This window comes from Phacochoerus africanus, chromosome 5, assembly GCF_016906955.1.
Source record: "Phacochoerus africanus isolate WHEZ1 chromosome 5, ROS_Pafr_v1, whole genome shotgun sequence".
Classification (NCBI taxonomy): Eukaryota; Metazoa; Chordata; class Mammalia; order Artiodactyla; family Suidae; genus Phacochoerus; species Phacochoerus africanus.
The window spans coordinates 32,383,625-32,398,846 of NC_062548.1; the positions used below are offsets into that span (position 1 = coordinate 32,383,625).

Consider the following 15,222-nt stretch of genomic DNA (forward strand, 5'->3'; position numbering starts at 1 on the left):
GGGCGGACCTGCTTACATGCCAGGAGGCGGCTGAGTACACCCAAGGCAGAGCGACGCCTGCACACAGGTGAGGTCCCGGCCCCGTTCTGCTTCCCACCTGGGTAGAGATGGACAGGAAGCAAAGGGAGGTGCAAATAAGTACGTAGCTACAGCCACGTGGTGAGAGTTGCAACAACAACAACAAAACAGAATGCTAGAGAGAGAAGGGGGTGAGGGCGGGGCCACGGGGACGGGGGACCCCTGTGTGAAGCAAGGTGGTTAGAAGGAGGGTCTGAGTCCCAGCTCTACCACTTAGTGGCCGAGGGGCCTTGGCCAAGTTCCTTGCTGGGGATGAGATTACAGGAGACAGAGCCTGTGGAGAACTCAGAGCAGCTCTGGTGCAGAGGAAAAGCTCAGGCAGTGACATCAGCAGTATTAACATGAATACCCACGGCACACACAGTCCCAAGTCTGCCGTTTCCTACAGACCGTGACACACCAAGCGCTGTACCAGATGCTTAACGTTGGGGTTGGCAAACCCAGGCCCACAGTCTGGCCGCTTGCAGAAAAGCTGTGTTGGGACCCGGCAATGCCCATTCACTTCTGTATCGCCTACATCTGCTCCCCAGCTCTGGCAGCGGCAGAGCTCAGCAGCTGCGACAGAGACCATGTGGTCTGCTATTTGCCTCCTTATGGAAAAAGTTGGCTGACCCCCTGCTTACATCAGACCTCAGGATACGAAGAGCGATTCTTTTTTTTTTTTTTAGGGCCTCACCTACAGCATTTGAAAGTTCCCAGGCCAGGGGTCGAATCAGAGCTGCAGCTGCCTGCCTATGTCACAGCTACACACACAGGATCTGAGCCACATCTGCGACCTATACCACAGCTCATGCCAACACCGGATCCTTAACCCAACGAGCAAGGCCAGGGATCAAACCCACATACTCTTGGATACTAGTCAGATTCTTAACCTGCTGAGCCACAATGGGAACTCCCAAAGACGGTAATTATTAAGGGGAGGCACTAGAGCTCAAAAGATGGCCTGGTGCTTCCGACTCCAGCCTTCCTTCAGTCTTGGTGTCAACATGGAGTCATCCCCTACACAAAGATACCTGGCTGTGGGGGCGAGTGGGGGCCCGTGCCCATGCCTGGTGGCAGGAAGAGGGCTGCCTCAGCTGGAAGGAAGCAGGACCCTCAAATTCATTCACCCAGAGGGAAACCCGCCTTTCCCTAACCTGCAGGAGGCCCTGATGCAATGTGCAGGTGTCAGGTTTACCCACTCAGGAGCCTCCCAAATCCTGGCTTGGCTTTCAAAACCAGGCAAGCCCAGCTGTGGGCTGAGAATGACACCACCCAAATCTGATGACGATCATTTTGTAAATGTATAGAAACAGGGAATCAGTAGGGTGTGCACCTGAACTGACAGTGTGGCAGGCCAATTACACTTCAATTTTTTAAAAAAAGACATGTAAACACAGGATTCTAGTAGGTTCTGCAGTGAACAATATTTACATTACATAATGATAGAAACACTAATTACAGATATAATTTAAAGTACTATAGGAGTTCCCTGGTGGCCTAGTGGGTTAAGGATCCAACACTGCCACTGCTGTGATGCGGGACAGATCTCTGGCATAGGAACTTACGTGCCAAGGGCACAGGCAAAAAATAATAAAAAATTAACATGATAAAATTTCGGGGAGAGGATGAGGAAGGCAAGGTGGAGATATTACATCTTCATCTCAACATTTATAAACTTAAAAACTGCTTTGTTCTTTTCTTTTTATTCTGCCTGTAGGAGATGACAGACATTAACTAAACCTACTGTGGAAAACGTTTCACAACATTTGTAAATCAAACCATCAATGCTGTACGCCTTAAACTTCATCAGTGATATATGCCAGTTATTTCTCAATAAAACTGGGGGGGGGGAGGAGTTCTGGATGCGGCGCAACAAGATCGGTGGAATCTCTGCAGCGCCAGGACGCAGGTTCGATCTCCAGCCCAGTACAGAGGGTTAAAGGATACAGCCAACCTGGCTTGGATCTGATCTCTGGCCTGGGACCTCCATACGCTGAAGGGTGGCCAAAAAAAAAAAAAAAAAAAAACAAAAACAGGGGGTGGGGGAGGGGAGAATGAAGCAACTGGTCAGCTTCCTAACTAAAGGTGAATTCATTCCATTTATAGGTAACTATATGCAAATGAAGTCCTACCTGTGAGGCCATAAGAAATGATTGGGGGGATGGGGTGGAGATTAATCCTCATTCTAGCTAATAAAAATCCCAGTCCCTGTGAGAAAAATCTACCCTCCTGTTTGGAGAAAAAGGAGCCCTCCTATACTGTTGGTGGGAATGTAACCTGGTATATCCACTATGGAGGACAGTACGGAGCTTCCTTAAAAGACTTAAATTAGAGTTACCATATGATCCAGCAATCCCACTCCTCGGCATATATCCAGACAAAACTTTCACTGAAAAAGATACATGCACCCTTGTGTTCACTGCAGCACTATTCACAATAGCCAAGACTTGGAAACAACCTAAATGTCCATCAACAGATGAATGGATTAAGAAGATGTGGTATATATACACAATGGAATACTATTCAGCCATTAAAAAAGAACAAAATAATGGCATTTGCAGCAGCATGGATAGAACCAGAGACTCTCATACTGAGTGAAGTAAGTCAGAAAGAGAAAGAGAAATACCATATTATATCACATATCTGGACTCTAATATACGGCACAGATGAACCTATCTACAGAAAAGAAACAAACTCATGGACATGGAGAACAGACTTGTGGTTGTCAAGGGGGAAGGGGAAGGAGTGGGATGGACTGGGAGTTTGGGGTTAGTAGATGCAGACAATTGCATTTGGAATGGATAAGCAATGAGACCCTGCAGTATAGCACACGGGACTACATCTAATCATTTGTGATAGAGCATGATGGAAGATAATGTGAGAAAAAGAATGCATATATAACTGGGTCACTTTAAAGTAGAAATTGACAGAACACTAAATCAACTATAACTAAAAATTCTTTTAAAAAAGGAAAGACACATGCACCCCACTGTTCACTGCAGCACTATTTACAACAGCCAAGACATGGAAGCAACCTACATGTCCATTGACAGAGGAATGGATAAAGAAGATATGGTACATATATACACAATGGAATACCACTCAGCCATGAAAAAGAATGCAATAATGCCATTTACAGCAACATGGATCAATCTAGAGATTATCATACTAAGTGATACGAGCCAGAGAAAGACAGATATCATATAATATCACTTACATGTATAATCTTTAAAAATGACACAAATGAACTTATTTTCAAAACAGAAATAGACTCACGGACACTGAAAACAAACAGACTTAGTTACAGAAGGGGAAAGTGGGGGGGAGTGATAAAGTAGAGGAATTTAGGCTAACAGACACACACCAATATATAGAAAACAGATAACCAAAAAGGATCTACTGTATAGTACAGGGAACTATACTCAAGATTTTGTAATAAACTGTAAGGAAAAGAATCTGAAAAAAAAAAATATATATATATGTGTGTGTGTGTGTATTTGAATCACTGTGTTGTACACCTGAAACTAACACAACATTGTAAGTTAACTATATATATCAGTTAAAAAAAAGAAAAAAGAAAATCTCCCCTCCAGATGCAACAAGGTTGGTTCAGCAACACGAACATTTCAGTTTCTTGTGTATACCATCCAAGAACCTTCTCCTGATCATCTCCCCAGCCCTCCCTCCTCCTCTGGATCCAGATGCAGATCTGCAGATAATCGGAGGTCACATCGGGCAGGCGGAAACTGGGTCCCATCACACCCACACAGATAAGAAATTACATCAGTCTGGGAGGAGGTTTCTGGAGGTCCCTGTCTGACATGAAAGGCCTTACGTGATAACAGACAGCGTTCTGGAGTCGTCAAGAACTGATAATTTTTTTAAAAAAGGAGGAAAGAAAAAGAAGAGGCAGCTGGGCGAGGATTCAGGCAGCATTCCATTCAACAGAAACCAAGCAAAACTTTCTGGCTCAATTCACAGAGCGGAAAAGGCAGGGCTGCCAGCCTGGGGCTTCCCCACCTCTGCGACTGGACGGGAATGATTCCCTTCTCAGGAGCGAGGAGGCTTATTAACCACTCCCCGCATTCAGTTAGATACAAGGATAATTCAGACTGGTCCCCGCTGAAGGTGAAAGAAGAGAAATGGAGTTTTATACCAACAGAGAAGGCTGCGTTCTTTGGCATCTATACCTGGCACTGGGTGGTTTGGCCAGAAACCGCGAGGTTTACACTTACTGGGTCAAATAGCCCCAGGCACTGGTGCTTTGAGAACTGGCCATCCATTACCTCCCACGGGACACAGCTGGGACCTCATCTGGGGCCTCCAGCATTCTGGCCCTTTCAGCAGTTCTCCGGGTTCCCACCCACCCTTTCCGGGTTTGATTCTGCTTTGGTTCACTTTTCTGCCAGTTCCTCCAACTCAGCCTGCCTAAACACCCCGCAGGGAGGGGTGAATCAGGCAGTGGGACAGCTCCGACCAGGGGTTCTCAAACGCGGCCCTACCACCACCATCCGCACGCAGTGCCTGGAAACGCTGGGGCCCCACCTCGACCTACCGACTTCGGAGCGCCGGGGGCGGGGCCCGGCCCAGCTCCGCCTTTTAACAGGCCCACCCGGGGATGGGAATGCCCGCGCAGGCGCAGAGGGGAAGGGCGCACGGCGGGAGGGCTCCGGATCTAGCCTCACGAAATTAGGCAGAGAAAAGTCACCACTTTGAACTTTGGTGTCCTCATCTGTAACAATGGGGGAGATTCGCAATTCCCCCCGCAAAAGAAAGTTGCCTTGATCTGAGGATAGCATAAGTTAATTTTACTTATTCACACAGGCTGCTATTTTGACCTTTTTTTTTTTTTTTTTTTTTTTTTTTGCTTTCTAGGGCCACACCCTCGGCATATAGAAGTTTCCAGGCTAGGGGCCGAATCAGAGCTACAGCTGCCAGCATATACCACAGCCACAGCAAAAGAGGATCCGAACCGCGTCTGTGACCTACACCACAGCTCATGGCAACACCAGATCCTTAACCCACTGTTCAAGGCCAGGGATCAAACTGGGGCCCTCATGGATACCAGTCAGATTTGTTTCTGCTAAGCCAGAACAAGGAACTCCCAAGGCTGCTATTATTTATCACTGGCTGGACCACCTGAACATCAGACAGTAAGGAATTCATTGGTACAACTTGTAACACTGGTGCTTTTTGTTGGCTCGGCCACATCTCAGCTGGGCAGATCTCCTCCAGGCACAGGACCGCCGTGACCTCCCCTGCAGCCCACGTCATGCACGCTGCCTTTCCCCATAAATATGTCTGTTTTCTCCTCCTGGTTTTTGACACTTTGTTACACACAGGGTCACTCTTCAGCTCAGCCCTCTCTGCAGCAATGGCTTCCTAAGTGCCACCAGCCTCCTTGTGTCCTACGCATCTTCCTTCCAGGCAGAAGGATCCTCTAAAACTCTTCCAACCGGGGTGCGTCCTCCCTCACCCCTCCTCCAGCTGAAAAAACCGTCTGACCAGAATTCCTAGTCCTTATAGTGACACCCAATTCCTCCCTTCGTCTTTCACGCTCAGCTCCCTGGCCCCTCTGACCCAGCCAAGCACAGGTTCACGCCGTTCCCAAACACTCACCAGTTCCATCACCCTGATGGACCTTTGGACATGCTGCCCCCTCCACCAGAAGCATCCTCCCAGCCTCTATCCAGCCTTCAACCTCATTAGCCTGGCCCAGGCTGCCCGTTTCTCTGGCCTGGGCACACCCTCCCCTGGCTGCTGGCACTGGAGCCCCAGGCTGCGTTAAGGACTAGTCCTAGGCCCCTAGCACTTCCCTGCCTTGGAGTCCCACTGTCCAACCCGGAGCTGGTGGCTTATTTGCCCGCTTCCCCCTCCTCCATCTCTCCTAAGGGCAGTCAGCATTTGTTCATTTCTAGGTGCTCAGAGCCCAGCTGAGCCCCTGGCACAACACTGAATTCCTAAGTGATCAAAAGCATAAAGACGAAAGGCATTTTAAATGGAGTTTGGGGAAGTTCCTGTTGGGACTCAGCGGGTTAAGAACCCAACATAGCATCCACAAGGATGTGGGTTCAATCCCTGGCCTCGCTCAGTGGGTTAAGGATCCATCATTGCCACAAGCTGTGGCGTAGCTGATGCGGCTCGGATCCGGTGTTGCCATGACAGTGGCAAGAGAGCTGCATCTCTGATTTGACCCCAAGCCCAGGAACCCCCATATGCCACAGGTGGGGTCCTAAAAAGAAAAGGAATTTTTAAAAATGGAGTTTTTGATCATCTCATTAACAAGCTAAGCCCAGCAATTGCCTCTGGGCTGTGGGAGGTAGAAACCAACTGTGAGGGGACAAAAGGGGATACTAATGTCTTTCCAAGTCAGTTTTAGATACCAAAAATCTCAGCCAGCTGCTGGCCAGACAGATGGGTGATAAAACAAATTTAGCAAAATGTTACCTTGTGGGATCTAGTTGGTGGGTAGATGGGGGGTACTGACTGTACACTTGAACTTTTCTGTAGGTTTGAAATGTTCATAGTAAAACATGCCACATTTACAGGCAGGCCCGAAAATACCTCTTTCACAAAATGAGCTGAACAACTGTTAAGGATGTGCTAATAATAAACCAGCGCTTCACAACCACGAGCCACTGGGAGTCTTGTTAAAAGGAGAGCAGGCGCAGCGGGACTTGGCAGGCCCGAGACGCTGCATTTCTAATGAGCACCTGGGGGAGGCCGATGCTGCCGGTCCGAGGACCCCACTTTGAGAAGTGAGGGTCTGCCACCTGCCACATTTGCCCTTGAAGCCCACAAATACGAATGGAGACCCCCTCCCTGCACCCTAAGCTGTAGCCTCAGGGCCAGCAAGATAAAAGGGCCAGGGGCTGGGGACCAGTGGGAGCCCTGGCCAGCCCTGTGAGGTCTGCTCAGCCAGCCCCAGGGCCTGACACACAGAGGGGAACAGCCCGGCCGGGGAAGCCAGGACAGAGCTCTGAGTCACACATCAGGCACAGGGCCAGCTGGGGAGGACGGTGGCTCCGTGACTCAGCAGCGAGAGAAGCCCAGTGCTCCCAGCTCACATGCCTGCCCCGCCTGACCCCGGACCTGGCTGACCACTCTCTCTGAGGACAGGCAACATGTGACTGCTGCTCTGGGGATGGGACAGTGACAGGGGCTGGACTCTTCCCACCTTCCAGGCGCCACCGTGATGTCGGGGAGACAGCAGACAGAGAGGACCATCCTTCTCCCCAGATCACAGGCCTGTGGTTCCAGGACAGGGAGGGGGGCAGCAAGCCTCAAACGGAGCCTCAACCTACTTTCAAAAAGGGGACACGGAGGTCCCGCAAGGAGGAGTGACTTGTCCAAAGTCATGAATATGAGAGTCATGCAACCTCATTTCCAGCTTTCATCGCAATTACAGTCACATGGTCATTTGTCTGCCGACCTGCTTGCTGACCATCTCCCAGGAAGACCACAAGCCTCCTGAGGGCATGGGGCAGGCTGTCACTGCCCCCAGATGGCCAGGCATCTTCTGCCTTCTCACCTGCTCTTCTTACAATGGGACCTGGCCACGCCCCCATAGAGGTGGGGCCTGTGTGCCCACCCCTTGCCTCTAGAAAACTTCTGTGACTGCTTCCAGCAAGAGGGGATGGCAGTTGGCATAACGGTGTAAATCAACGATAATTTTAAAAAAAAAAAATTCAACTTAAAAAAAAAAGAACTTTAAAGTGAGGGGAAAAAAAAAGAGGGTTGCCAGGAGTGACTCTATGTGACTTCCAGGACTGGGTCCTGAAAGGTGACAGAGCTTCCACCTGGCTCTCTCTGGGCACACTCAGGCTTAGATGCCCACTGCCATGCCGTGAGGAAGCCCAGGCAGCCTGGAGAGACCACACGGAACCGCCAACCCCCACTGAGGCTCTGGCTGGCGGCCAGCCTTAACCACCCGACAGGTAGCTGAGGAAGCCTTCCAGCCACCATCCCACTGCGACCACAGGAGAGACTCAGAGACTGAGAACCACCCAGAGGACTCAGTCAATGCCCAGGCCCGTGAAACATAATAATAAAGTTCCGTCGCTCAGGGCGGTTTGTGATGGAGAAAGAGGCACCCCAGCAGGGCGTGAACCATGTTTTTCACACACTTGCTGGGTCCCCAGCACCAAACACAGCATATGATTGGTGCTTCATAAATGGCTGCTGAAAGGATAAAGGGACTCAGGTGACATGAAAGCCCAGGGTGTGCCTGACTCCAAAGTGAGGCTCTTCCTCCCTCCCCCTGCTGCGTCCACCATCAAACGCAGCTGCAACTCAGGGTCTAACAGCCTAACAACCTCTCTGAGCCTCGACACCCCCAAGGGAAGGAGAACAGCTGGGAGAAGAGTCGGGGTGCCTGGCCCCTAGAGACCCTAGCCCCACAGCCCAGAAAGGCAGAAAGGAGGAAGGGAGGAAGAAGTCAGTGCTATGAGTCACTCGGATGCATACACACCCAGGAAGGAAGCCAAAGGAATTTTATCCAGATCCCAGAGGAGACCGGAAATCAGCACAAAGCATCGGGCATGGTCCACAGGGAGAAGCTGCTTCTCAGACCCCACAGGGGCCAGAAGAGCCCCAAGAACCCCAAGTGGGCCCATCTGCCTCCCCCGGGCTCAGTATACCCTCAAAGCAGCCCGGGGTCTGCAGCCACTCAGGGGGTGTGACTTGTTCGGTGTGACCCCTGGCTCCACAGAACAGCTTGATGTCTAATAAATGTCTCTGATGGAGACACGCCACTGCCATCCCCACACGCAGACATCAAAGACCAGCAGACAGGAGGGCCGGAGACATCTGAGCCCCTACGCTACTCTGTGCCAGGCACAGGCTGCATCCCAGGGGTGCCCAGGCATGGCCACTGCCCTTGTGAACTTTATACACATGCAACACACACGCAAGGACACACAAATGCATACATGCACACTCAGACACAGCTACCTGCAAACATGTGAACACAGATATATACACACGCACACCACATGCACATACATCCATGTGCACAAACACACATACACGTATTTACACATATATACCCACATGTGAACACACACACACACTCTGCTAATTTCTCCAACCGGGTTCCCTCCCTGAGCAGAGAGATGGGAGAGAGGGGCCTCAGGGACACACTCTAGGACACGGGTCTCTAAGGCTCAGGCTGGGCACATCAGCCGCCTTCTCCGAGCTGATGCCCCACAGGTCCTTTGAGCACCACAAAAGCAGCCTCAGCCTTCTGCTGAGGTCCTGACCAAACCCAACAGAACCACCTGCTAAAAACTGTTCCTGCTGCAATGCATCCGTTAGCAGCTGACTAACCAGGAACAATGCATCAAATGAATCCTCCAAAGGCTTCCCACTGCTCTTGGAATAAAACCCAAAGAGCTCCCATAGGTGACTGTCCCACCTCTCAGGGGCCATCCCTCAAGCCCTCTGCTGCCTCTCCTGCTGTGCCTGCAACATTCCATGGCAGCTCTGCCACAGGGCCTTTGCACTGGCCAGCTCTCTACCGGGAAGCTCTGCCCCTGGGTATTTGCTCAGCTGGTGCCCTCGCTCCTCCAGGTCTCTGTTCCAATGGGGAGGCGGGGTGGGGGCGGGGGTCCCCGATCGCCCTTCTCAAAAGTGCACACAACCCCAACCATCATTCCTTTACCTTCCCTGCTCCTTCTTCGCCGCCCTAACCCCCACCTGACTGACGTGACATATACTTGGGTCCTGGGTGACTGCATGTGCCCCGGCCCTGAAAACAGAAGCCTCAAGTGGCAAGAACTCTGGTTTCTTCACTGCCACAGCCCTGTGCCCAGATCAGGGCCTGGCACTCGGCACCAGGTGGAAGGAGGGAGGGAAGCAGGGGAGGAAGAAAAAGAGGAGGGAGGAAGGAGAGAGGCAAGGGTGATGGAAAACCCTTTTCTCCAACCAGCGAGTGGCGTGGCCATGTGCCCACCCCACCCCCGCCACTGCTCGCCTTCTGTCCAAGCAGGATTCCTCAACATCAAATCCCGCAGGGGCCAGGCACACAGCTGAAGGAAGAAAGCAAGGCAGCAGGGAGTGGTGGGACTGCAGCAGGGAACTAGGGCCACACCCCTCCGCCCTGGCCAACCGCTGCCCTGTGGGATCATGGCCCTCGTGCCACCAGAAATTCCCATCTTCCTAGAAAACCTGGACAGTCAGACCTCATGTGAAATGTCTGCACATACTGTCTAAAACCACTATGCCAACCAAATGAGAAAACGGGCCACAAGACAGCCGTTTACAGCGATGGATCGGGTTCCCTCCTTAAACCCCCAGGCCGCGTCTGTGGCTCAGTCTTTCCCTCGGTAGAGTGGGAAGGACGATGTCACCCATCTCCGGGTGTTTGGGGAAGACAGAATGAGATCCCCCCAGTGAGTGACACTGGCTCGAATCAACATCAGCTTGCACCAACCAGCGAGTGGCGTGGCCATGTGCCCACCCCACCCCCGCCACTGCTAGCCTTCTGTCCAAACAGGATTCCTCAACATCAAATCCCGCAGGGGCCAGGCACACAGCTGGCACTGATCTCTTGCATACACACACACACACATACACACACATGCACGTCCCTGGGATCACACTTACAGGGTCGTGGATGGTTTCCGAGAACAGGGGCGAGCGGTCTGAGAAGCAGGACAGCACGAGCTGGATCAGCACGAGGGCGAAGTAAATGTAGAAAGTGACACTGCGGAAGATGTCGACGACCACAGCATCCTGACCGGGAAGCGGGGAAGGAGGAAGAGAGGACGATTTACTGGAGGCAGCCTGCACAGGCCGGGGAGCAGGCTGCAGGAGGCCCGCTGCCTCGGGCTGCAGACCTGACCCCGACTCTCCTCCCCTGAGAGATAACAGAAGACAGGCGGTTACAGCACGGTGAGGTCCACACTGCCTGGTCAGGGTGGGGCCACAGGGAGAAGCCCCAAGCCTGGGAGTGGAAGAGACCTACCTTCAAGGCCTGGCTCTGCGTGTAACGATCATGGGACTTTGTCAATTTACTTAACCTCTCCGTGCCTCAGCTTCCCCCGTCTACCAACAGACCAGCGGTTCTCAGTCAGGGGTGATGTGGCCTCTAGGGGAACATCTGGAGGGGCTCTGGAGACACTTCTGTTCGAGGGTTGTGGGGAGCTACTGGCACCCAGTGGGGAGAGGCCAGAGCCACCCCTAAACATGCTACAAAGTGCAGGACAGCCCACCACAGCTAAGATGTCCTTGGTCCCCAACGTCAATTAAAGCTGAGGCTGAGAAACCCTGTCGGATCATTGTGAGATGCCAGGAAGGTAAGTCATGAGAAAGACTCAGTCCCCGGGCTGGCATTTGGAAAACACACACTCAATAATGATCAGCTGCCATCACTATTAAAGACAGTTTTGGGAATTCCCTGGTGGCTCAGCAGGTTAAGGACCTGGTGTTGTCCCTGCTGCAGTGCAGGCTCGATCGCTGGCCCGGCAACTTCTGTATGGGGCAGGCACAGCCAAATATATATATATAAATAAATAAAAATAAAAACTGTTTGAGGGAGTTCTCGTCATGGCACAGCAGAAACAAATCCGACTAGGAACCATGAGGTTGCGGGTTCGATCCCTGGCCTTGCTCAGTGGGTTCAGGATCTGGCGTTGCTGTGGGCTGTGGTGTAGATCACAGGCGTGGCTCGGATCTGGTGTTGCTGTGCTGTGGTGTAGGCTAGCAGCTGTAGCTCCAATTAGACCCCTAGCCTGGGAACCTCCATATGCTGCTAGTGAGGCCCTAAAAAGACAACAAAAGACAAATAAATAAATAAATAAAGACTGAGCTGTATGCTGCAGGCGCTCAATAAATGTTCGGTTTCTCTTCCTTCCTTTGTGGATGCCAGTTCCTGATTAGCACAAAGATGGCAAGGAACAAAGGGACAGAGTCAGAGAATTCCTGGGAGCGGCAGACAACAGCCAAGGAGAGCCACTTCCTGGCCAGAGCCCCATCTGATGGCACCAAGGTAAAGGGGACCCGTCTATGGCCCCCAGGGAACAGCCTCTGGAAAACACTGCTCCCCGCTCAGCTCTGTTCCAGAGGAAAGACACTTAAGGCCGAACTGCCCTGCAGTTCCTGCTGACAGAGGTGCAAAGGGTGGTGTGCACCTGCCTGTGGCTTCTGTCCCTGGGAGCCACACAGTCAAATGGGAGCCCTGAGGAAAGAAGGTTCTAGAATGAAGGCTGCACAGGGAAGGGAAATCCCTGGGGAAGAAGCCATGTGGTACCCCTCCCCTCGTTTCCATGGAAACGCAGTTTCCACACAAGCCAGAAGGAACAAGCATGTTGCAGGGCCCAATGAAGGAAGATGGAGAATGAGGCCACTGCTTACCTCTTTTAAGGCAGTCATGATTTTGGATCTCAGGATGGCAACGGCACACAGTAGGGCTACCAGCCAGAAAGTTAGCATGATCCCTGAGGACTGGACTCCCCTCCTTCTCTCGATCTGAATTAAAAAGGTAGCAAGCAGCTGAAAGAGAGAAGCACATGACAAGAGTGGTTAAGAGAAGACCAGGCCTCTGAAACTCCCAGGGGGGGCCCCCATAGTCCAGAGTCTGGCAGATTCCAGGCCTGGAGGAGGGTTGCCCCCAAGGCAATGGTACAAAAATGGCCTGGGGAGAACCTGATTCCAGTCCCTGTCCTGCTCTCGCCTTGCTGTGTGACCCTGGGCAAGTCAGTGGACCTCTCTGAGCCTCCACTGCCTCGTCTGCAAAATGGAGATGATAACCGTATTCACCTTGAGAGCTATAGCAATTTCAGGAGACCAGGTACAGAACCAGGATCAGATGGAAAAGTCAGGCGAGGAGTTCCCATCGTGGTTCAGAGGTTAATGAACCTGACTAGCATCCATGAGGACTCGTGTTCTATCCCTGGCCTCACTCAGTGGGTTAAGGACCCGGCGTTGCCGTGAGCTGTGGTGTAAGTCACAGATGTGGCTCGGATCCTCTGTTGCTGTGGCTGTGGCTGTGGTGTAGGCCGGCAGCTACAGCTCTGATAAGACCCCTAGCCTGGGAAACTCCATATGCCACAGGTGCAGCCCTAAAAAGACAGAAAGACCAATAAAAAGGCAAAAGAAAAAAGAAAAGTCAGGGGAAAGCTCAATTTACAACAGAGATGGGCACCCTTTTTCTGATAGGTCAGAGGGTAAATATTTTAGGCTTTGTGGGCCATAGAGTTTCTGTTGCAACTACGCACATCTGCACTGTATTTTGAAAGCAGCCTTACATGATCCATGGAGGAGCGGACAGGGCTGGGTGCCAATAAAACTTTATTTACAAAGACATAAGGTGTGCCCACCCTCGACTTAGAGCCGAAGGGCCAGTCCCGTCTCTGACTGGTTCTGCTTTGGGCAGCAGTGGTAACCGCTTCCTTTATTGAGTGTCTGTCATCTTCACCGTGGAGCACGATTCACACGCACTGACCCGGTGCAATGTATTATCAATCCCAGTTGGCAGAGAAGCAAATGCAGGTTCCTTAACCTGCGCAGGTCACACGTTCATTTTCAGGAAACTTAATGAGAACACCTGTGGTACAGGGACTGAGATTTTATTTCACTCCTGATACCTGGAGCCTGGACTTGCATGTGACACACTGACTTAGTGACCAGGAGAAAAAAAATAAGCAATGAAACTACTTTTCCTTGAAAGAAGGAAAGGTCAGGGCCATTTCCCAGAGGAGCAGAGCAGCTCCCGGCGGCAGCTCCCAACACCGCTCACGGTCACCAGCTGGATCCCAAAGTGCTGCGGTCCCCCACGGTGCCTCCCCTCACCCCCCAGCTGCTCCAGCCAGAAATACATCTGTCCGTCTGTCCTCATTCATCCTCCTCAGTCCCCCACGCTGACTCCCCACCTCTAACCCATCAGCCACTCACACTGACTCTGCCACCAAAGCCCATCCTCCATTTACCTGCCCCTCACCCTGGCCCCAGCCTCCATCCTCGTGCCAGGTGACCCGCCCCCCAGAGCCCCACTGGCCTCCCAGGTTCCACCCCTGCCCCACAATCCATTCTCCACTTGGGGGCCATGGTCAGCTCTTAAACAGGCACATCTGGGCACAGCAGAGCCTTGTTCAAAACCTTTCCCTTGAGGAGGGGGGTTTTAACCTGGGGTCCAAGGACAGGCTCTGGATAGAACCCAGGGGTCCTTGAACTTAGAGAGGAAACAAGTCCAGCTTCACGTTCCCTCATCAGCACCGCCTCTTACAAGTGAAAGAAAAGGGAAAACAGAGACAGAGAACTGAACAAGTCTCAGACTATTACACACGGGCCGTCCCTATTTGGACAGCAGATCTTGATTTGAAATGCATTAGTAAAGCATGGGTATTTTTACTTTGCTTTTTATTATTTTATGTATTTATTTATTTTTTAGGGCCGTACCCATGGCACATGGACGTTCCCAGGCTAGGAGTTGAATCACAGCTGCAGCTAGCCTACACCACAGCCACAGCAATTCGTGATCCAAGCTGCATCTGTGACCTACACCACAGCTCACGGCAACACTGGATCCTTCACCTACTGAGCGAGGCCAGGGATCAAACCAGCTAGTCTTCATGGATAATGGATACTAGTCAGGGTCCTAATCCACTGAGCCACACTGGGAACTCCCTCAACTTTGCTTTTTAGGTTTCTGTGATTAAAGATCATTGGTTTCCCAGCCCAAACGTCCTATAACTAAAGCATGGATAAGCAATGTGGGCTGAAGCCACACATCAAATATACCGAGCAACTCTGAGAAAAAAGATCTTCTGAACCTCAGGGGCTGAGAAGTCAGACTCAGGCTGCCTATGTGGTTCCATCCACATGACATTCTGGAAAAGGCAACCCCATAGGGACAGGAAACACAGCAGCAGTTGCCAGCGGAGGAGGTGGGGGAGGAAAGGGCTGACGACAAAGGGGCCCATGCCAGGGAACTTTGTGGGATGATGGAACTGTCCTATATCCCTAACGTGGAGGTGGTACCTAACCTGACACCATCTGTTCGTCAAAACTCATGAACTGTTCAAGGAAAAAGGTTTACGTAGTAAATTAAACTTCAGTAAAAATACAAATGCACATCACAAAATTGCACGTGTGTGTGTGTGTGTGTGTAGGATGGTTTCCTTTGTTAGCTTGTATGTTTTATGACTTTAAGAACATTTTTTT

General features: G+C 51.4%; 1 protein-coding gene across 8 annotated transcripts in view; it reads right to left on the reverse strand.

The window, feature by feature from the left end:
* The window catches only part of ABCC1 (ATP binding cassette subfamily C member 1), a 160,966-nt gene that overhangs the window by 97,796 nt on the left and 47,948 nt on the right, over positions 1–15,222 (reverse strand). For all 8 annotated transcript variants that reach the window (XM_047780429.1, XM_047780435.1, XM_047780434.1 and 5 more), the window contains exons 4-5: positions 12,415–12,552; positions 10,666–10,794 (exon numbers count right to left, since the gene is read on the reverse strand). In XM_047780429.1, the coding sequence (XP_047636385.1) occupies positions 10,666–10,794; positions 12,415–12,552 (267 nt within the window). The remainder of the gene's footprint in view (positions 1–10,665; positions 10,795–12,414; positions 12,553–15,222) is intronic.